Source organism: Natator depressus, chromosome 9, assembly GCF_965152275.1.
Source record: "Natator depressus isolate rNatDep1 chromosome 9, rNatDep2.hap1, whole genome shotgun sequence".
NCBI classification, from domain to species: domain Eukaryota; kingdom Metazoa; phylum Chordata; order Testudines; family Cheloniidae; genus Natator; species Natator depressus.
The window spans coordinates 23,692,053-23,713,868 of record NC_134242.1 but is presented as its reverse complement, the minus strand read 5'-3'; the positions used below and the strand labels follow the sequence as shown (position 1 = coordinate 23,713,868).

The window sequence follows — 21,816 nt, the reverse complement described above, 5'->3', positions numbered from 1 at the left end:
AGAAGAAAAAATCAGGGGTTTAACACGGTCATGCTTTGCCCAAGATGACACTGACAGTGTCTCTCTTACTTTGAACCACATACTGTATCTGGTAAAACAATTGTGTGTCAGTAGTGAACTTCTTAGAACTTGATTAATCATTTTCGGAAACAGCTTTCAGCTCAATATCTATGTCAAAAGGATTAGAAACATTAAATATCTATGACAACACTGGATTAGAAATAGCATACAATATATCTGCAATGGTAAAAACAACGCTTCCTCTTGATATGGCCTCAACCACATTCCCATCAGCAAACCTCTCAGTGAAATGTTTTTCAGTTGAATTTAGGCCAGTTCTACAAAGCTATTAAACAACCATTTATTATAGCATACTTATAAACCAACAGTAGAGCTCACAGTAGAGCCTGTGAATGTTTGTGGTTTTACAAAATTGTACATGTACTTTCTCCTGAATAATTGTATTCTGAGTAAGAAAAGCATATTTCAAAACTCGGCACTTGGGACGAAACTGACTAAGAGAAAGTTTTAAGTAATCTGACTCACGTTCAGCAAAAGAAACCCCAGAATACTTAAAATGGGCTTATTTAGAACTCTGTGCAGCTCAAGTTTCTATTTAATAGAACAAAATGGTTAGAAATTTACCTCATCATTAAAATTTTCAAGCACAGAGTTTGGTAAACTCAAGTGCAATAATAAATTTGGATTTAAAGCACCAGTTAACAGGAAGTTATCACTCTTAAAAATATAGGACCTAATTCTGCCCTCAAACACATCTGTGAACCTCATTGATTTCACAGCACTGATGAAAATGATTGTCTCAATGATGACATTGTCGTATCATTAGTGATGAATTCTGTCTGCAGTTGATTTCAGTGGAGTTACATAGGGGTAGCTAACGGTAGAATAATCTGCACCTGCCAAATTGCCCTGGCATGGAGGGAGCCCGTTGAAAGCAGGTCATGGTATCCAATCCTAAATAGATCCACTTTCTAACCCTCTACCAATGGGGGTCACAGAGGAGCTGCAGCTCTTATTCCAGCTCATAGGCTAGTGTAGCAGCAGTGGACAGGTGATATTGCAGCTCTGCAGCCCTTCCAGCAGCTGTGAGGAAGGATTTCATTCATCCAAACAGGAGATACTTGCCTAAAGTCTGATTTCTTAGACCAAAATTTTCAAACCTCAGTGCTAGCACTTAGATCCATACTGAAGCCCCTAAAAGAAGGGGCCTGATCTTCAAAGATACTGTTCACCTGCAGCTCTCATTGCCTGTGATAAGAGCCAAGGGCGCACAGAACCTCTGAATATCAGGCCACTTTTTACAAAAGCCAAAATATGGAATTAGGCGCCTACCTACAGCCACTGTAGTTTGAACATTTTGAGCTTTGTTTTTATGCAGCAGCGAGGAAACTGAATTTATTAGAACCAATCATGTTTACTCCAGCAGTGCCTAATGGCCAGCCAAGAATGGGGGCTGATAGTGCTAGGCTCTGCACAAACCCGGAGTAGTAGATAGTCCTTGCCCTGAAGATCTTACAATCTGAACAGACCAGACAGACATAGGGTGGGGGAAGAGGTAGACCACACGAGCAAAGCGAACTGTGTGATGGCAGCAAGTGGTATGTTAGTTCCATAGTTCTCTGCGTGTGTGTGTGTGTGTGTGTGTTCATTCTTAGGTGGAGATAAGCTGGAAAGGGAGGTGAAGGGGACAGGGCAGGGAAGAAGAGGGTAAGAGAGACAGGTGTGCAGTGAAGCAGAGGTAAAAAGACTGTGAGGGAAGGGGTGGATTGGAGCAAACAGCCAATCAGCACAGGATGAAGAAAGTCCAGTCAACACTATAGGAAGTTCCCTGAATGCCCTGTAGTCCCTTCCTTGACCGCTCCTGTTCCTACCAGCTGTAGTCTGTGGCTGGCTCATCTCTGCAGTTTTTTCCCCAAAGCCTGATGGGAGCGGGGGTCATAGCGGTCCTAGAGAGAGAGTGTAAGGGGAGGAATGAGACAACAAAACTATGGGGGTAGTATGTACAGCAATTCATAGAGGGATGAGTTATCACATTTTACAAGCTCAAAACATACCTATGCCATACTTTAGCCTCTTATGTGTAATATTTAAAGATTTCTTAATATCAGAACCCTATCACAGGGTTAAAGAGTGGAGTGTCAGTATTTTTAACTCTATTCACACATTTAAACATTATATCACAATTTGAATTTTTTTAATGATCTCTTTTTCTTTTTTTAAAATTGAGTGTCCAAGTGGATAAATTATTAAATGCAAAATAGCTAGGTGTCTGGAATGTCACGGATGAGAGTTAAAATGCAATGTTGCCAAATATAGCAGAATCTAGCTAATTCACATTCAAGACTGGAAGGCCTATTGAGAATTTCCAAATATTGCAAATTATTGCTTATGAAAACAAACATATTTAACAGAAGCAACCAAGGATACTGAATCACAAAATTTAATTTTTCATTTGTTTTGATATAGGCAGTTTAGTTTTTTTTATGTAGGCAATAGGTCCTGATATAGTAATAAATGTTCTGGAGACCATTTTGTAAAAGTAATGAAATCTTAATAATAAGGAACCTTACTACAGATTTGGCTATAAAATCTTTGCAGAGATGTAGGACAAGACTTAATCTCACCTATTGTTATCTCTCTATGTATCAATGGTATGCCCATTACCATGTCAACTATGTTCTAATAAAATTATATATAGCAAACCCCTGTTCATTGGGATTTTGGAGTGGGGTATTTGATGGAGCGATCAGGTTTGTGGATTAGAGGAATGTGAACGAACAAGGCTCTACAGAATTCTGAAATAAGACCAGACTCTGAGTAAACTGAGTTTGGTTTGTTTTCACCCCACCCCACTTGGGATATAATCCAAAGCCCACTGAACTCAATGGGAGTCTTTCCATTGACTTGAATGGACATTGGATCATGCTCTCAAAGGAAATGTTATCATAGTGTTTCTTTCATGGAAACGTTTGGTTCCATTTGTCAGATGTAAACCAACAGTGACTTTGTTAAAAATATGGTTCATTATAACTCAGAAGTCCACAAATCAACAGCTTGGCTCAAACTCAACTAGCCTGCCAATACCAGGCTCCTGGGACTTTCAGGATAGCTGGTTCCATTCTTAGTGGACAAAACAAAATACTCATGTCTTGGGATATCCTTGGGGGGCAGGCCTCATTATCTCTCTTATGTAAGCCCAGGCTCACTGCAGTAACAATGTCACCTTTTGACATGAAGCCATTCTTAAGACGCAGAAAAGATGTAACCAACATGAAATACTTCACTGAGCCTACATACTGTGCATGGCTGAAAGACAGGCAAGCTGTTCTCTTGGCTCCTCCAGTCAAACAACAATAAAATTAACAATTGTGTAAAATCTTGGCAAAATGATTGAATATATTACTGACGCTGCTGGAGTTGGCCCCACTTACCCCAGAGCTGAATTTGGCCCAGACTGTTTTCAGGAGACAAGAGATGTAGAAATATCCAAGGAAGTATATAGAACATGTTCGCAGGAAGATTTTGGTGGCACCATATTCCTTATTACTGAATTACTTTTCAACGCTCTATGATGAGGTATCAAAATATTACACAGGTAACCAGATGATCATAAGAACAATATTTGTATTTCTATACACCCCCCCCCCACCAACTGCTGAGAATGTGATGCAGCACTATCCAAATACCCTTCTAAAAACACATGAAGGGTGGATTTTCAAAAGCGTGCCATGCTGGCCTACCTCTGCTCCCGCTGCAGTCATATGGGAGGATCAAGTTTCACTACCAAGGCTCCCCAAGCAAAGACATAATCACCTCCTGAACTAAGAAGCAATGGTAGAATCTCTAAAAGACAGGTCGAATGTAAGCATAGGTAAGTATCAGAGCAATGTTCAAAGATATTGAATAGAGTCAGGGTCTACAGCTTTAAAAGCTTCAAAAATACAGTGTCACCTTACTATTACTTTCCACCTTAGAGGTAGCTAAAGTAAAGACATTCTGTAAATGGGCAGGCACAATCTGTTAATGATTTCTCAAATCATTATGAACAAGCTGCGTGTGAGCAATGGAGATGCCCTGCTATAAGTCCTGCTGCATGTCTTGCTAAGGGAGAATTATTAGAATCAAACTTTACTGTCACTAGAACATGAGCTTTATCCAGTCAAACTTCATGACCCATATTGTTTCCAAAGCAGATAGCAATGTCACCCTACTGTACCATATCATCATATGAATTTCTTAAATACGGCTACAATCCTTTACACCATAACAAACGTTGCTTTAAAGATGGATAAATGGAAGAGAAAATGAAAGGCATATGAATTGTAAATGACACCATATGCCAGACTTTGCTTCTCCTATAAAAAGAAGAAATAATTTCATCCACCACTATATAAAAATAAACAACAAAGAGCAGTCTGGCTTGCATGCTTACTTTGTTGTTCCCAGGAATGGTGGTTGGGAAGCTTCATTAGATTCTGTATTTTCTCTTTTTCAAATTGACCATGACAGACTTCTAAGTTGGATCAGCACACATGAACATTCTACATTCACTTTTAAAAGTTATCTCTGGGGGTGAATGACATGCCTCTTTGTGATAGTAGGTGGCAATGCTAATAGACCATCACATGATTTTAATGATACTCTCCACCAAATGCATGCAAAATACCCCATGTCAAATGATTCCAAGCCAACAGTTACTTAGAAGAAATCCGTTTTTCCTTATGGAAACATATGATTCCAAAAGGAATGGGTTATTGTTCATGCACACAGATAAAAAGTCTATTGTTCTTTCACAGCACAAATACTCTGAATTGTTACTCTTGTTTAAGAAAAACTTTCTGCAATTAAGTAGTTACAGTAGCTCTGGAGCTACTGGGTATATTTCCACATTCAGGGCCTGATTCTGATCTCACTTACACTAGTACAAATCAGTGCTAAATCCAATGAAGGCAGTGGAGTTACACCGTTTAACTTTGTTCCTAACTTTTGGTCTACTTTTCTTCTTGCCCCTCATCTATCTGATGTTGTCCTTGGCTAAGCCTCTGAAATATAAAACCAGGGAATAGCGTAAGTTTTTTAAAGTTCTGCATTCGATTAAGATCTTTGTTTTATTCTGTGATCTCTTATAGCTATATTTTTAAAGGTGTGTCAACTCAGCCTCTAATTTGGCACCTATAATTGTGTAAGGCATAGCACAAAGAACTGCAGGTGCATATGGCAACATTTACGGCCTGATCCACAGCCCAGTGAAGTCAAGGGGACTTCAATGGAAAGTGCACCAAGCCCTGGGACAACTAATTGTGATTCAGTGTGCATTCAGTCAAGGAGCTAGATGTTTACATACTTTCAGAAATAGAAGCTCTTTTATTCTAAAATGAGGCCCTTGCTGAGCCTTTACACAGTGCAGCCTGATGGTTTATTATCCTTTTATTCCTTTATTTATTACTATCCTATTCCTTTATCATTATTTATTCTCTACATTGTGGACTGAAGGCCAAATTCTGCCCTATATTGAAAAGAATTAAATCCTGAACAACTCCACTGAAGCCCTATGGCAACTTCGTGATTTGCCCTGGGTTTGCATTGGTGTAACATAATATTTGGCCCTGAGTCCACGTGGTCACTTTTGAAATGTTAAAACTTTGTTTTTTCAATTTTCTATATGCTCTGGTGAGGGTCAAACACACATACACAAGCAAATATTAGAAAAGCAATATATGTCTCTCACTCTCCCCAGGGGTTTCTTCCACTCAGCAAAGTGCGTTCTTTCCGTTTAGAATTTTGTGGGAAAAGATTGGAAAATATTTCATTGACATTTTAATGAAAAATGTCTTCTGCTTTTCAACCAATTGCACCAGACATGGAGTAGCGTAGGGATATCATAACATTTCAGTGGGTGGAATACCTTTTGAGCCTTCCTGGTATTACTAATTTATCAAGTGAACAAGCATGATCTAGATCAATAATTATTAAACTCTTCTATCAGATGGTTTGTGAAGCCTCCCCTCCTTCTACTGCTTCATTATAATTCCCACAATACAAATGACAACTGACATTATTATTCCCCTTTAGTTACTCTTGGACTACTTTCCAACACATGCATGTTATTTCACATGGACTTACTTTCTATTCCCAGTTATATTCTCCAGTGACTTTAATAAAATCTTTGAAAGAGCGAGCGCCAAGACTTTTAAAGGTGTTTAGGTGTTGCTGAACTCAGCACTGCAATGCCTGAGGATCCTAAAACCCATTTTCAAAAGCGATTTAGGCACTTAGGAGCCGCTATCCCATCAATGTCCATGAGATTTAGGCTCCTAAATGCCTAAATCGCTTTTGAAAATGAGCTTTAGGATCCTCAATCAGTTAGGCATTACAGTACTGAGCACAGCAGCAACCCCTAAATACCTTTACAAATCTGGGCCTCAGATCTATTTTTTGACCAAGCACTTTATCACCAAGTGAGTTGCATAAATTTCTCACAGCTTTCCTTAAAAATGATTCAGTTCCATGGGGCTCCTCTCTTTTTTACTATTTAACTCTCTCCAGAATGCCAATTAATTGTTTCTTGAATGACCCCAACATTTTGGCTTCCACTCATTATCATGCCTCCGAGGCCATTGCTCACATTTATGAGCTTGATGACATCTGTGTTGAATTTTATCATAGAAGTAGTTTCCCTTTCTGTCCTCTTGACCTGTCACATTCCACATAATGGTATTTATACAGCTCTCAGTAAAAATAGCAACTAGTGTACCTTTGCTGTAAACTACACTAAATATCATTTGAACTATCCTCAGTGGGACAAATACTGGAACAGTCAAAGTACTTTGTTACAAGGTGCATTAGAAAGAGGTTCGTGATGCTGGTGATGGAGGGTTAGAAAAACTTATTTAGACATTTGAAAATACTTTCTCCCTATTTATTTTGTCCATTTGGCAGCTACTAACTTGTGGGGAAAGGGGCAATTTCAGTAACTGTTCCTGTAGGCTTTTCTGGTTATATTTTGGGCTAAACTTAGTTGATAAAACATACCACCTCACTTTTAAAGAGAACTTTTGGTTAAATGAAGCTTGGTTACATCCCCTGGCAGGGCCGGATTAAGGCAGCCCCAGCTCCTGGAGTCATGTGAGTACATCAGACTCTCAGCTTTCTTTTTTATTTATTTTTTTTAATGTAGTCTTCATGGTCACTAAGGACAGCTTGAAAATGTAACTCAGGTGTCACCAATACAGTGATGTCTGCCTCAGTCTGAAACAATAGCTCTAAGAGGTGTGAACTGCCCCAGGCATCTCAATGGGACCTTTACTCTAAGACCCACTACTCTGGGGTAACCTGACAACACCACACAAGCAGAGGGCTCTAGGAGGTAGGAAGGCAAGGGGTCCCAAAACCCAAGCAGATATAGCTACACTGCTGGGGTAAATGCTAGAAGAACCCCTTGTTGCCACCACCATCTCCTTAGGGAAAAGAATGAACTTCTGCTGCCACTCCTGGTGTGTGTGTGGGGGGTGGGGGTGAGGGGCCCCACATCACTATCTCAGTCTGTTTGGAGAGAAGAGAGCTCCCGTGCCGCTGCATCTTCAAAAGAGGGCAGGGCTAAGACACAGAGCCCCGTGCCATGTCTGTGCCTCTGGCCCCGGCTTGCCTTAATCTGGCCCTGTCTCCTGGACTTGCACTGTCCCTCTTCACAGTGTTCCGGGTTCCCCAACCCCAGTGGATCAATAAGAAGCTACAAGCAACTTCTCCAGAGCTAACCAGCAGGCTTCACAGGCCCTACGCCAGGTTCTCCAAAGTCAGCTGGCTGCAAAAGCTTCACTCTGAGCTCCCAGAACCAGAGCATAGTGAAAATAAGGCCAACTGGCTTCAGAGACTGGCTGGCTTTAAAGGGTCTGTGCCACATTCACCCTGCCCTGTCCCTGGAGGATTCCAGCCAGCAGGTCATGAAGAAATAGACCACTGATGGTTATTCGTTACTGTGTTCTAGGTTTGGGGGACCCAAAGAACAGACTTAGGATCTAGGGGTGAAATCCTGGCTCCATTGAAGTCACTGGCAAAACGCCCCATTGATTTCAGTGGAGGCAGGATTTCACCCCTAGATGTCAGGAGTGAGATCCTTTAAGATCAGGAGAGGTGGTGAGCAGGTTTTGAGGATTGCACATGAGGTTGACGGGATCCAGACCACAGACTTCAGAACCTGCTGAGGCAGCTCCCCCAGTGTTCTGGAGGATTGAGACCTCCCTGGAGTCAGGTCTGCCCCCTAGTGCTTTTTGCAGTGTTATTGTAGCTACATTTAAACCCAAGAAGACAAATTTTGGGAGGGAACCTGACCGGAAGATTGGTCAGCAATGCTGTTGGAAGCATATGGAAAGAATTTTACCTTAAACCAAGCGTAGTTTGTAAAGTTTTAGCAGTAGAAAGCATTTTATTGTTACTTTTCTTGTAACCATTTCTGATTTTAATGCCTTAATACTTGTACTCACTTAAAACCTATTTTTTGTAGTTAAATACACCTTTTTTTGTTCTTAATCAAAATTAATCCAGTGTCGTGAACTGTGTGAGTAATTCCATTTAAGAAGGCAAGTTGTTGTATATTATTCTCTTACAGGGACAATGGACCTTTGTTATCTGAACTGTCCAGGAGAGGGTTGGACAGTGTAATACAGAATACACATTTCTGGAGGGAAAATCCAGGTTTGGGAGTGTGTTGGGGTTACCCTGCATGTGGTAACCCAGGCTGGTAGAAGCCAGAGTGTGATTGGAGCATGTTGGCAGGCTGTAGCTGTACACAGACACTCAGAGTGTGATGTCCATGGTGGAAGGCTGTTTGTGAGCAGCCCAGGTGGGAGCTACAGCAGCAAGGCATTGTAAGGCACCCAAGGTTCAGGGCAGGGGTGACACAGACCTTCTCTGGTGTGGATTGCACCCCAAAAGGTCATAGGGAGCTAATATCTTTTACTGGACCAACTTCTGTTGGTAAAAGAGACACACTTTTGAGCTACATGAGTGCTTTTGTTTATCATCTTAGACCAAAAGGGCTAGATTGTGACTAGCCCTGCGAGGGCCTCATTTTGTCCCTCAGATGCCATGATAAGATGGGAGATGTTATGAGAGAACTCTATGTCTGTACAGATGTGAAGAGTTACTAGCTAAGGTGCCAATAGAAGGCATTCATGAATATGTAGCATAGTTTCTAGGTTTTGTAGGACAGATCAAACTTGTTGGTGTCCACTGCAAATGTCTTCCTTTGTGGTGCTCTTTACATCAGCTCTTCATATGGTTCAGGGGTTGATCCCATCACGTGCTCTCTGAATCAAGGGCTGTAGGCAAGGGCTAACATCAGTAGAGATGTATTTATTAATCAGGTGATCTTGTTAGCTAGTCTATCTAAGAAAGGGTGAGGAGGAATGAGAGAAGGGTCATGGAGTCCCCCCCACCCCCTCCCCAGTGACGCTAAGATGGCACTCGAAGAGCACAGGTTGCCTGCTTGCAAATCCTGGATCCTGGCGTGTGCTCCCTCAGCACTCATGGTGATGCACCTGCAAGCTAAGGCCAAAGAGTCACAGTTCAGCCCTTTCAGCCAACCAGCCTCAGCACGCATCAGCCTCCCTGACTGATTTCAGCCAAGCTCTGGGAATGGAGTTACTTCTGGTAACTGCTTTGCCTAGAGAAAACAAAGCACCTTTTTGTGTGACCCACAGAAATAGCAGTAGCTGTTTCTGATTTGATTTCTCTATGATGGAAAGGTGAGGGACAGTACTGTAGGTCATGTTTTGTGCATTAAATCCTTCCTAGTGTCCCTTTCTTCAAAGTATACGAAATGGGGAGCACTGCTCTCAGTCTGTGAGCAACAACTGAACAGAAGGTGTTTAGCTGGTTTATTGTTTTTTGTTTTAAAAGCTGGACATATCAAATCATGTAAAACAGTCCAACAACTGTGCAGAGCTAATCACTGGGCCATTTAAAAAAATTGCTGGATGCATCAAATTATGTAAAATATACTCCTAGCGAAAGTAAAAGAACATAAGAATGGTCACAATGGGTCAGACCAATGATCCATCTAGCCCAATATCCTGTCTTCTGACAGTGGCAAATACCAGGTGCTTGAGAAGGAATGAACAGAACAAGGCAGTTATTGAGTGATACATCTCCTGTTGTCCACTCCCAGCTTCTGGCAGTCAGTGGTTAGGACAACCAGAGCATGGGGTTGCATCCCTGACCATCTTGGCTATTAGCCATTGATGGATCTATCCTTCATGAACTTATCTAATTCTTTTTTGAACCCTGTTATAGTTTTGGCCTTCACAGTGTCCCCTGGCAATGAGTTCCACAGGTTGACTGTATGTTGTGGGAAGAACTACTTCATTTCTTTGTTTTAAACCTGCTGCCTGTTAATTTCACTGGGTGTGTCCTGGGTCTTGTGTTATGTGAAGGAGTAAATAACACTTCCTTATTCACTTTCTCCACACCAGTCATGATTTTATAGACCTCTATCATACCCTGAGATGTTTCCTGAGATGATCATTTTAGTATGAGATACTATGACCTGGGGCACTATATTCTGAGTGCAAACTTCAGTAGACATGTCCAAGGCAGCTACAGGTAATGTTAACTTAGTTTCTCAGGAAGAAGAGTTTTTTAAACTTTTGCATTATCCAATTACAGCACCCAATGAGTGTAACTACATTTTCTAGGTCCTTCTCAACCTTCTCCCTTAGTCTCTTCTCCCAGACTTGGATACAATATAGGGTGACCAGATGTCCCAATTTTATCGGGACAGTCCTGATATTTGGGGCTTTTTCTTATATAGGCTCCTATTACCTCCCACCCCCGTCCCGATTTTTCACACTTGCTGTCTGGTCACCCTAATACCATACCACTTCCACATAGCTCCTGAAATCTGGAATAACCCCTCTCTTCTCAGGTGCCAAGCAACCTCTTGCTATTCTATTCAGATTATTATACTGAGCCCAGCACCTTGGTATCCAAACACTTTCCAGCAGTTCACTAAGTAATATGATTAGCTACAAATCTCCCACAAATCACACCTAAAACACACTTTTACCTTTCAACACTGATCTCTGCTTTGGTGCTGTCCATCCCTATTTCTGCATTTGATCTTGTAAGCTGCACATTGTATTTGGCTGAGTTAGATTGTAAGCTTCTACGGGTAGGGATATTGTTTATTATATTACATGTTTGTCAAAAATTCTGTACACCTGCAAGGCTCTTGAAATGAAATAATCCAGTGGCCAGTTCATGTATGTTGATACAAACCTTATGCCTTTCTCTTCCGTTGATGTCCCCACATGAGAAGCTAGTCACATACTTAGAAGCACAGTGACAAATTCAAGTCTGGGGTAATTCCACTGAAGTTAGGTCCATATTGTTTATTTTATTTCAAGCAAAGCTTTTCAAGCTCTCAAATGAAAGTCACAGGGATTATTTTCACTCCACATTAGAAAATCTGAGCAATGCCTCCTGTCAACTGAGCTAATACACATGTTATCCGGAGGAAGGTATGGTGAAGCCTCCTCGTGAGATACTAAAAGTTAAAATAAGTAGTTGAAAATCTGTGTATTAAGTTACTTCTGATAGGAGAAGGGACAAAAGTCTTAGAAAACAGGAGTGCCCCAAACACTGAGCAACGTATAAGTGTATGAGCAGAATCATTATTTGATATTTCTGCAATGGCCCTAAAAATAATTTTCGTTACCTCCTCCCTTAAATGCCACCACATTTCCCTTATCACTGCCAGCTATAACTCCTTCCAAAGTGGTACACTTCCTATGTTGTGAAATTCTTTGTAGCAATTCCTCTGCCATTAGAGATAATGCCCTTGGCCAGGATTTTCAAAAATGGACTTCTAAAGTTAGACTCCTAAATCCACATGGCACCTGAATAAGTGACCTGATTTTAAAAAGTCCTAAGCATACAGTAGAACCACAGACTTCACTGGGAGTTGGCGCGTGCTCAGGACTTTTGAAAATCAGATCACTTATTCTGCTGCCTATATATGGAGTTAGAAGTCTGTCTTTGGACTCCTGTTTTGAAAATCTTGGCACTTGTCTTCAGGATTCCCTTAACCCTTCCAGATGCCTCCTTGACTCTCCCCTCTGATGTTTTCCAGCTCTCTCTGAGACTACCGCTGTACTTTCTGATCTTCCTCACTACTGCTGAATGGTTGTCTGGTTCTTCATGTTTGATTAGGGAATCACAAAGTAGAGTGGGGAAAGCCCTACCAAATCTACTCCAGTCCCTTGCCAACTCCAGATTGTTCATATTCTTCAGTGTTTTGCTCAACCCAGTATAAATGACTCAAATGACTGGGCTTCCAGCACTTCCCTAGCAAAATTATTCCACCTTTTAAAAGGCCTTGATGTCTCCTACTCTGCAATTTGTTATTTAGTTCTTTTACCATTTAACTGCTTTTCAGCCCTTCTGACTGGTGGCAATCCTCCTCTCATCATAGTGGTGTATTTTGGAGGGTGCAAAATAGAATAGATACTAGTACCATCCCTCCTTCCTAGATTCATAGGTTTTAAGGCCAGAAGGGACCATTCTGATCATCTAGTCGGACCTCCTGCACAACACAGGCTATAGAATTTTGCCAAGTGCTTTCTGCATTAAGTCCTGTTTGAACTAGAGCAGGCCTTCTAGAATGGCATCCGATTTTGATATAAAATTGATTGAAAGTAAGTTTAGAGGTGGCAGCCTACAGTGACGGTAGAGGACCTCTGATACCCTGACTTTACTGAAGTTCCCTGCAGGTACTTGTATATTAGCTCATTACTAATTGAGTACATTTAGCATAATTGTATACTCCTGTCACTCATCACACCGTGACACGTCTCCACTTATCCAGATATAAGATTAATAGAGAAACTAGTTTTACCTGCTTCCTAATGTGGTGTAGTTTTCCAGTTGTCGGATCAGAAGCTTGGCTATGGCAGTGAAACTGTTACTCATACGGTAGATATCTCTGCTCTGGTTGCCCAGAATATTTGAGAAGGTGTCGGTGATGTCCTTAATCTCCAGCAGAAGAATATGGTGAAACGAGTGTTCCATGTTGGCCAGCTGATTTACCAAATAGATCAGACACATCCTGGCTCTCTCCTATCCATTAAAAGAAGATAAATCCATTTTAAAAGGAATGCCTTTAATATCTGTTTAAAACTAAAGCCGATTGTGTGTATGTTACTGAGAAAAGCACAAAGGAAACGTGCAGTGGTTGTTTCCTGGATTACTGAGAAAAGGACAATTGCATCAACTGATGACATTATTTTTACATACAATTCCTTTTATTCTATATTATCTATGCTGGCCTGACACCAATACACCTGACTTACAATTTACAGCTGTAGAGAGAGACTTGAAGGACAAACTCCTGAAGACATTGTTTTCAGAGTGGCAGCCTGGCCCAGTGGGTAGGGCACAGGAATAAGAATCAGGAGACATGGGCTCTATCATTGACTCTGCCACTGGTCTGCTGTGTGAGCTTGGGAAGATCTGTTTACCTTTCTGTCCTGTATTTCCTCTCCCCCTGTTGTTCGTTATGCTGTAACATCTTCAGGGCAGGAATTATTTCTCATGATGGGCCTGGTTCTCATTTACACTAAAGCCCCTCTGGCAGCATGAAGATTTATACCTACTTTAAGGCCCCTTTACATTACCAGAGTGCTGTAAAGGGCTTTAGAGAATCAGGGCCAAAATAGACATTCACTTAGAAAATCTTCCCATAAATAACTTTAAGGAAATGCACAATTTAGGTGAAAAAGCCCTATATACAGTTAAACAGCTGGTAGTTCATTTGCATAACTGTAGAACAACATTTAAAACGATTGTACAGTGCAACCAGCAGCTTAACAGCATAAAGAGCATTATCACTTTAGTTATGCATTTCCTTAAAGTTTTTCCATGTGAATGTCTGGGTTTTTTTAAAGGATTATTAAAGTGTCTCCCATCTAATTTTACTGGGCTCAGAGCTGATCGGGGCTATTGCATTTGTACACTTTAGCAGTGTCTAAACTAACCAGCCTCATCCTGTATGGGGGTTCTATCAATCACTGCTATCATCTTGAGCCTGCTCTTGCTTCCACTGAGCCAGTGCGAGTTTGGGCATTCAGTTCAGTAGACACTGTCGCAGATCCTAATATAATTCCTCGGGTAATGCCGATATTATAGTTTTTTTCTCAAAGATATTCTGGGATCTCCTCCTTGCAATTGGTACTATCTCCAAGTGTAATAAAAACTACCTATATAAATGTTGTTCTTATAGAGATATATGTTAGGATCTCCTATATATATATAGGAGATGTACCAAGGTTTCTGTTTTGTTAGGATTGCTCCATTAACTGTAATACATTCAAACTCCACATTCATCAAAACATTAGAGGGACAAGTATTGAGAAAAGTGCACAGGAGCCACAAATTGCACCAGTACTAGCCAGGTCCAATGAAACAGACTCAAGACCAGACACTCAGTTGGTGTAAATGGGTGTAGTTCCATTGAAATCACAGTCTATTCAGTACATACTTTATAAGTTGTTATAAAACCAGGACGAAATTTTGCTTTCAGGATCTATAGTAAATAAAAATAAAAACATTGTAGCAGAATCCAAAACTTCTTTTTTTGTTTCCCAAAAATTAGCAGAACAATACTCCGCGTGTACTTCAGTGTAATGACATTCTCATGTCTGTTCTTCTTGGGCTATTTAAGAAGGAAAGAAAATAATAATTTCCAATAAAGCTGGGACATGAAAATACTGCATGAAAAATATTTATAAAAGAAAAACTAGTGGACTCATTTCAAACGGAGCAGTATCTCATATACTGCACAGTGACTACACATAGGATGAGTTGTTTCTTCTCTTCAAACATCTATTAAAAGCTAACCATAGCGAATCTATCTGTTGAAAAGCTATGGTCTGACTCAGTGCCTTTTTCTCTTTTCTTTATGGGTCTGAGAGATCTTAACTTTTTGGTATATATTCACTAATTTATTTAGAAGACATTCCTCCCTTCAGGAGATAAACAAGGGCTCAATTAACATCTAACACACATTTTTGGTTTCCTAAACAATATTTGCAGCAGACATAACTGGAATGGAAGTTTCCACCGTTTTAATGATATTTTGATCCAGCTGGAATGATTCCAGCAATACTAAAATGCTGCTGTTTGCCCAGAAAGGGGTAGAACAATAAACTGTAGCTAGTAATATAATACATAATTATTATACAAAGCAAAACTACAGTGAAAAAACTCAGCATGAAAGCAGCCATTATCTCTGCCACAATTTAGATTAAAAACTCCCCATAAAATGTATTTAGATGTAAATAACCATTGCTTTTTAAGCTTGATTATTTTGTATATTTATATGCTTTACCAAAAGCATCTCTTGCATTTTATGGTATTACATTACCTGTTGTGGGGGAAGATTTTAAATAAAGAAATCAAGATAGGCAACATTTTAAAAATATTTGCTGTGTGGAATCAAGCAGGATCAGGAGACTAGAAAAGAAACCCTGAGTAACTCCAGATACATTGGTGAGCTGAAAACTGTATTGGCTCAAAACACTCAGCATTTGTAGGATTCCTAAAAATGTCCAATTGACTATCCTGCCCAAACTGGAGATGCTTTACTTTTGAAAAATTGCCAATTAAGGATCAAGTTCTGCCTTCAGATTCATACATGAGCCTCCCACTAAAGTCAGTGGAATCTGAGTGTGTGAAAGGAGGACAGACTTTAATCTAAGGGGATGTATTAGGCTTTTCTAGCAAGACCTCATTTCTTTAGGGGTTCTACCTAAACTATCTGGGTACTGAATACATTTTAGTACAGCACAAGAAGTTGCTTCAAGAAGCTAGAAGGCATTACAGTACTATCTATCTACCTTTACAGTCTATACCCAAAAAGGGCCAAATCCTGAAATCCTTGCCCACTCATTCAAATAAACCTCCCAGAGGAAGGAACTAGGAGTAAATAAATAAAGACTTCACGATTTGGATCAGGACAATTAATAGTAAAAATACCTTAAGCAAGCTGCCTTAAACTCCCAGTAAACTGTAAACAAATAGAAAAATGCCAACAATAACTTTGTTATTCCAGTTCTCACCTATTTTCTTCATGTGGTATTTCTATGGTTGACCCTCCTCTAAGTTTAACTGACCTATGCAAACGGCATATCTGTAACAAAGCTCCAACTCAAGCTATTTTATATAAAAAAGGTGAAAAATCACAAAAGAGACATATTTAGAATGACTATCAGGACACACAATATTTGCATCAGCAAGGTGAGCTGCAAGATAAGAAGGGGTCATCAGTGTATGTACATGGGTAGTAGTTGTTTTATTGCTTATACATCTCTGTTGCAAACCACCATCAAAATAAATTAGGCTATTTCCTTTGGTCAGTTGCTGCAATGTTTATGGCTAAACAGCTATGCTTGCAGGAGGTTATTACTTCTTTATTTTTATTGGGTGCACTAATTATTCATTTTCTAAATACTTGACATCTGTTCAGCTTTTATGTTGCCAGCTGTGTGTCTGCTTATTTTATCTTTAGTTGATTTCCTGCACTGTCGTAAATAACATCCAAAGGTTATAGATGAGTGGAATTTTTGAAGGATTCAAAGAAATGAATTTGTTCTTCAAAAAGTCTACCTCCAGCTGAGAGTCGGGCAGCTTCAGGGGCTCTGCAGACACCAAAACAGCGCCACCGCCTCTGCCTGCTCAATGTCAGAACCTCTGAAGAGAGCTAATGCACTATTTTAACAAAACCTTGGGAAGAAAACTGGAGCATGAGTTGAGGACCACCATGTTATTATGGGAGACCAAAAAAGGTCCCCCGATGAACAACACAAAATATCTCCCCAAAGCTTTCAAAACCTGCTTAACCCCCTAAGAGGGACCGTGTATACAGACCCCAATCCACCCTACATGCAACATATTACACTGTTACTAAAATACCATTCCAGCCCACTTTTTTTCCTTTTTAAAAATCAGAGCTAAACATCACATTTTAGGTTGCATGCACAAATTATACCAGGCAGAATGATATTACTGAGATGCTGTGACTAACCAATACTGACTAACCAGTACTGATGCCCAGTACCAAAACTTTCAGGAACAACATTAGTAATTGTATATTTTACCCCCCACTCCCAGAATTCAGGAAAGCCCAAACTTCCAATAACAACATGCAATGCACCGTTTGGGCAAAGACCAAGGATTAGATTCTGTACAGTACAGAACTTACATGTCAGGAGGTGAACGGTGAAGGTAGCTTTGAATCACCCTTGCAGCCTCCTGAGTCTAGGCTACTCTCCCCGCTGCAGGCCCCAGACATAATTTAGACAGACTAGGGGGCCTGTCTAAATTAGAGTAACCTCTGTAGGCTGTGCCGCATCTCCATAGTGCTCTGTGCTGCAGCCTCATCTCCAACACACCCCTCCTACCCCCAACCCCATCCTGGACATGCTGCTTGCAAGCCAGACACACCAGTGGTTGTAGCGGAGTCCTTGAAGGACAGCCTGTAGCTATCCTCCTTACTTCCTGCACCATGGAATTCTTCCCTAACCAGAAGCTGGGTGTGTAGGACCCCATATGACACTCTGGCCCTTCTTCCCAGTGAAAAGTAGCCAGAGCAGGAATGAGAGTCTGACTCTAAGCATGGACAATTTCAGGCCAAAAAACTGAAGCTGGATGTTTCAGAAGGTTATAAGTGTGTGTAACCAGGCGGCAGATACTGGCAAATTGTTTGGGAGCCTTAACGATGCACCATCTGGCCTGAGTACAATATGAAATACATCAGTGTCTCCTGAACCTATCGAACAATGTGTTTCAGAGAAGAGTCAGTAAGTAAAGGCAAATAAGCAGGACACACAGCCAAGTCCAAAGAACATTCCTCTTCCTGTCTGTACTGTTCCTAACCCAGTTGGCCATTTGCATCAGGATAGACAATTTCCATTACCTAGGACAGCGGCGCTCAAACTTTACCAACCCGAAGACCCCCATTTTGATTTAATTTTTTTCACAGACCCCCAAGGTCCCCGCTCAGCCCCAGGCCCTGCTCTCATTCTCCCCTTTCCCCCAAAGCCCCACCCCTGCCCCTCCTCTTCCCTGCCTCTTCTCTCCCATGAGCGCGCCCCATTCCCACTCCTCCCATTCCCTCCCAGTGTCTCCTGCATGCCACTGAACAGCTGTTCCCCAGTGTGCAGGAGGCATTGGGAGGGAGAGGGAGGAGGAGGAGTTGATCAGTGGGGCCCAGTTTGAGAAATGCTGACCTAGGACATTTTTTAGAAAGCAAAAAAAGAAGGGAAAAGGAGTTGCTTGACAGTGTTGGAAAGTTCACCTTTGCTTGTTGCTTCTATAAATGTTTTTCAATATCTAGTGAAAGGTCTGCCAGATGTCACTGGAACAGGACAAACAAGTCAAATGTATGTCATCCCTTCAAATACTCAATGTTCATGGCTACATAGCCAGACTGTAACTAAACACTACACTAAATCAGCATGTTACAGCTAGTTAGAAAACAAGACATATGACACAGGAAATAACTTCAGTTACTAAACACTTACAGAAGATAAGTTCAGAGGAAATACACCACAGGTATATGCCCCAGGCTGAGACAGAAGAGAGTTTGGTAGCTATACCTCTACATATAATGACAGATGAAATATATAGGAAAAATACTCAGCAAATTGTTTCTTTGTAAACTGATTTATTACTGTTTAATATTTCAGTCTCTGTATGAGATGTAAAATCCATCTAGACCATTAATCCCTTATTCTTGGTATTGGTATAAATCAACTGAAGTGCCAATGTACTGATTAAATGTTGTCACTTATAAGGAGGTTATTACGAACCACTGCAGCAAAGAGGCTGTAGCAGAATGCCTCAGAAAAGTGGTTAAAGCAATACACATCTACTGGGATCTGTGACGCTCTCAAATGGGAGAAAAATGGTCTAATGGACTAAATACAGAACCTGAATCAAATGCCTCAGTTCTAATTACAGCTCTGCCAGTTTTAGGTTTAATTAGTTAGAGATTGTAAAGCTTTTGTGTTATGTGAGCTGCTAAGAATTGTTTGTAGAAATGAACAAATGCTGCATGGGATTGGTCAATATCAATTGCTGGGGAAGGTTAATTTTACTAGGTTCCCTAACCACGCTAAAAGGCAGCAACAAGCTAATTTTGGCTCACTCTGCCCTGCTAGCCTGGGTTTTTGACATTAATGGCAGATATACTTGCTGAGCTGAAACAGAGGTCTGATTTAATTCTCATAAGATTTATTTAATTAGATCTAATTTAAAATGACCCAAGCTCTATTAGAAATAGTAAACATGATTTCTTCTTGTGCTCTTTCCACCATTGTGGGCAGACAGCTATTGCCTGTCTGTTGTGGCACTATATACTGCAAATCAAGAGCCAAAAGACAGAATTTGCCTTATTGCAACAAGTGAAATCAAACCAAAAAAAAAATGGCTTTTGCTAGTATATTTCACTCAGTCTATTATTAAACAAAAGTGACATTCTTAGACTAGAAATGCTCATAGAGATGGTATATACACCACTTGCTGCCCCTCTCCCCACCACCACCACGTGCATTCTAAAAAAGTCATCAATTGATTTTCAAATACAGCTGGTTATATTGACACTTAAGCAAGGTACAAACAATTACATGGAGCCTTGATTTTGGGGCCCCTGCAGTCTGCACTGATTTATCAGCCCTCGCATGCTTAATCTCCCCATCAACCAACTGGACTGTAGAGGCAGAATCACACCTCCAATCCCTGAACTCATCCCCTGAACCAGAATCTAAATGGTCACAGCCCAATTTCCCCCTTCCTCTCCATCAGACTCTCGCCTTAAATAAAAGCAACTACCTAACCTAAGTTTATGGGAATGACAATTCCCCATCCATCAAAACAGTTGCATGAAGGAGCATTTTCCCATAAACTTCACTACATTCCTGGTGTGCTCTTATCACATCAATTTATCCTTTGCAACGCTAGTGATGGACAAAACATAGCTAGATATAACTTGAGTCTGTCTGAAGTACACCGGGGCAGGCAATGTACAGTATAACAGAGTCTCTGTTGGGTTAAGCCAGCTGAACTGCACCTTCATCTTGATGGCAGATCATTTATCAGAGCTTGCAGTCTTCCCTTCTAGTTCCGCCTATGGCTCCTTCCTCATCAAACATATTTATTACTTCTGTGTGCTGATGTCTGTCAGTGAGCTGTGTGACAATCTGCAGAACACAGAGGCACAATGATGCCTCACGATACAAAAGAAATATTTTGGGATGAAGGAAGATGGGTGGTAGGAGAAAGAGTATTTACTCCAGAGATTCTTTGTAGGTCAATATCACTATTTAGGACCCTGGAATCATCTGTAGCTAAGCAAATGAAGATAATGATAACAATAATCAAATGTCATGTTTCAAGGCATAACCTAAGTACCTGCATGGGTTCAGGAAGTTTGTTTGTTTGTGTTTGTGTTTGATTTGTTTGTTTGTTTGGGGGGTGGCCGAGCACATGGTTTCAGTACTTTATGATATCTCTTTTCACCTTCCTCAGACATATTCACTATTAGCCTCTACTGGTTGCAAGGTAGAGGACAAGATGAACCAAAGGACTGGAAGTTAGGAGCCTAAATACTTTTGTGGATCTGGGCCCAAGGTCTGATCCAGGAAGGCAAATCTTATGGTAAATTCCTAACGTAAGAATGTGGAGAGCACCTGCATGCAGGACATTTGTATTCTGTCTCCTGCGGTCTAGTGGCTGAATAGTCTAACTGCATCTTTTATTTAGATCAGGTAGTCACTGAAGAACATGCTGGGAGCAGCAGTCACATTAGGAAGCTCTGCGTGTGTGTGCGCACCTGCACTTGGTGCTCCTGTGTGATACAATAGTAAAAGTTCTGTTTATGCAACCTGTTTCCATATGTTCCTTTTCCTGACTCATCTGCATTTATGCGCTCTATACAGTCTGCATTATATTTCAATTCCTGAGACGGAACACACTATAGTGGAGTTACTTTAGTGTCTTTCCATATATTTGACCCCAGGGAATCAATTGCACCATAGAAATTATTCAGAAACATGAGTTTCTGTTAATATAATTTATATGTTTTACTTTTTCAACCCTGCAACCCGCTTGCAAGAAAAACTTATGGGAGGCGCTGCAGTACTGGGCCTAAGCCCAAGATGAATCACTGAAATAAACAATGATCTTTTAGCTGAAGAAAGAAACCTAAATGTCGAGTTACATTTTTAGAAAAATGAATGCTGTTGTCTCAGGAGCAAAATACCATTATGCTGATATTTTAATGGACAATTTGAAAATAAACTTCAATAAAGGATTTCAAAACATTTAAGTTGTTTCTTGATATTCCAAAGTTATTCTACTTCTGATCTATACAGAGAGGGTCAGTTGCTATAGCCCTTACTCAGACAAAGTCCAGTTGACTTCAATGGGAGTTCTGCCTTAGTGATCTCTGTGTAGGATGTGAGAGGAGACTGTAGGATTTATCTCTTACTGGAATAAACTAATCAGGTTATTGTAACATAGGCACCACTACTATGTTTCTGAAAATGTTTACATTTACTATATTCCATGCAGGTTCTGTCTATAATCAAATTCTGTCACAAATCTAAAAATCTGAATCATTTAGCATAAGTTGCTTGAATTTAGCACAACATCAATTTTAATTTTACAGGCTATTGATTTGAAATCGAAGGAAAATGTCTATTAATAACTGTGAACGACATATAAAGCACATATGCACAGGAA

At 40.5% G+C, this 21,816-nt stretch overlaps 1 protein-coding gene across 7 annotated transcripts in view; it reads right to left on the bottom strand.

Annotated features, from left to right (window-relative positions):
* VEPH1 (ventricular zone expressed PH domain containing 1) overlaps nt 1-21,816 on the bottom strand; it is a 166,205-nt gene that overhangs the window by 89,157 nt on the left and 55,232 nt on the right. For 6 of the 7 annotated variants that reach the window (XR_012640961.1, XM_074963708.1, XM_074963710.1 and 3 more), the window contains exon 7: nt 12,914-13,134. Coding sequence is in view for 6 of the 7 variants with exons in the window: in XM_074963708.1 (XP_074819809.1) it covers nt 12,914-13,134 (221 nt within the window). In the remaining variant the exon portion in view is untranslated. Of the gene's footprint in view, nt 1-12,913; nt 13,135-21,816 lie in introns of those variants that run through there. The other variant, XM_074963712.1, reaches the window with a different exon arrangement.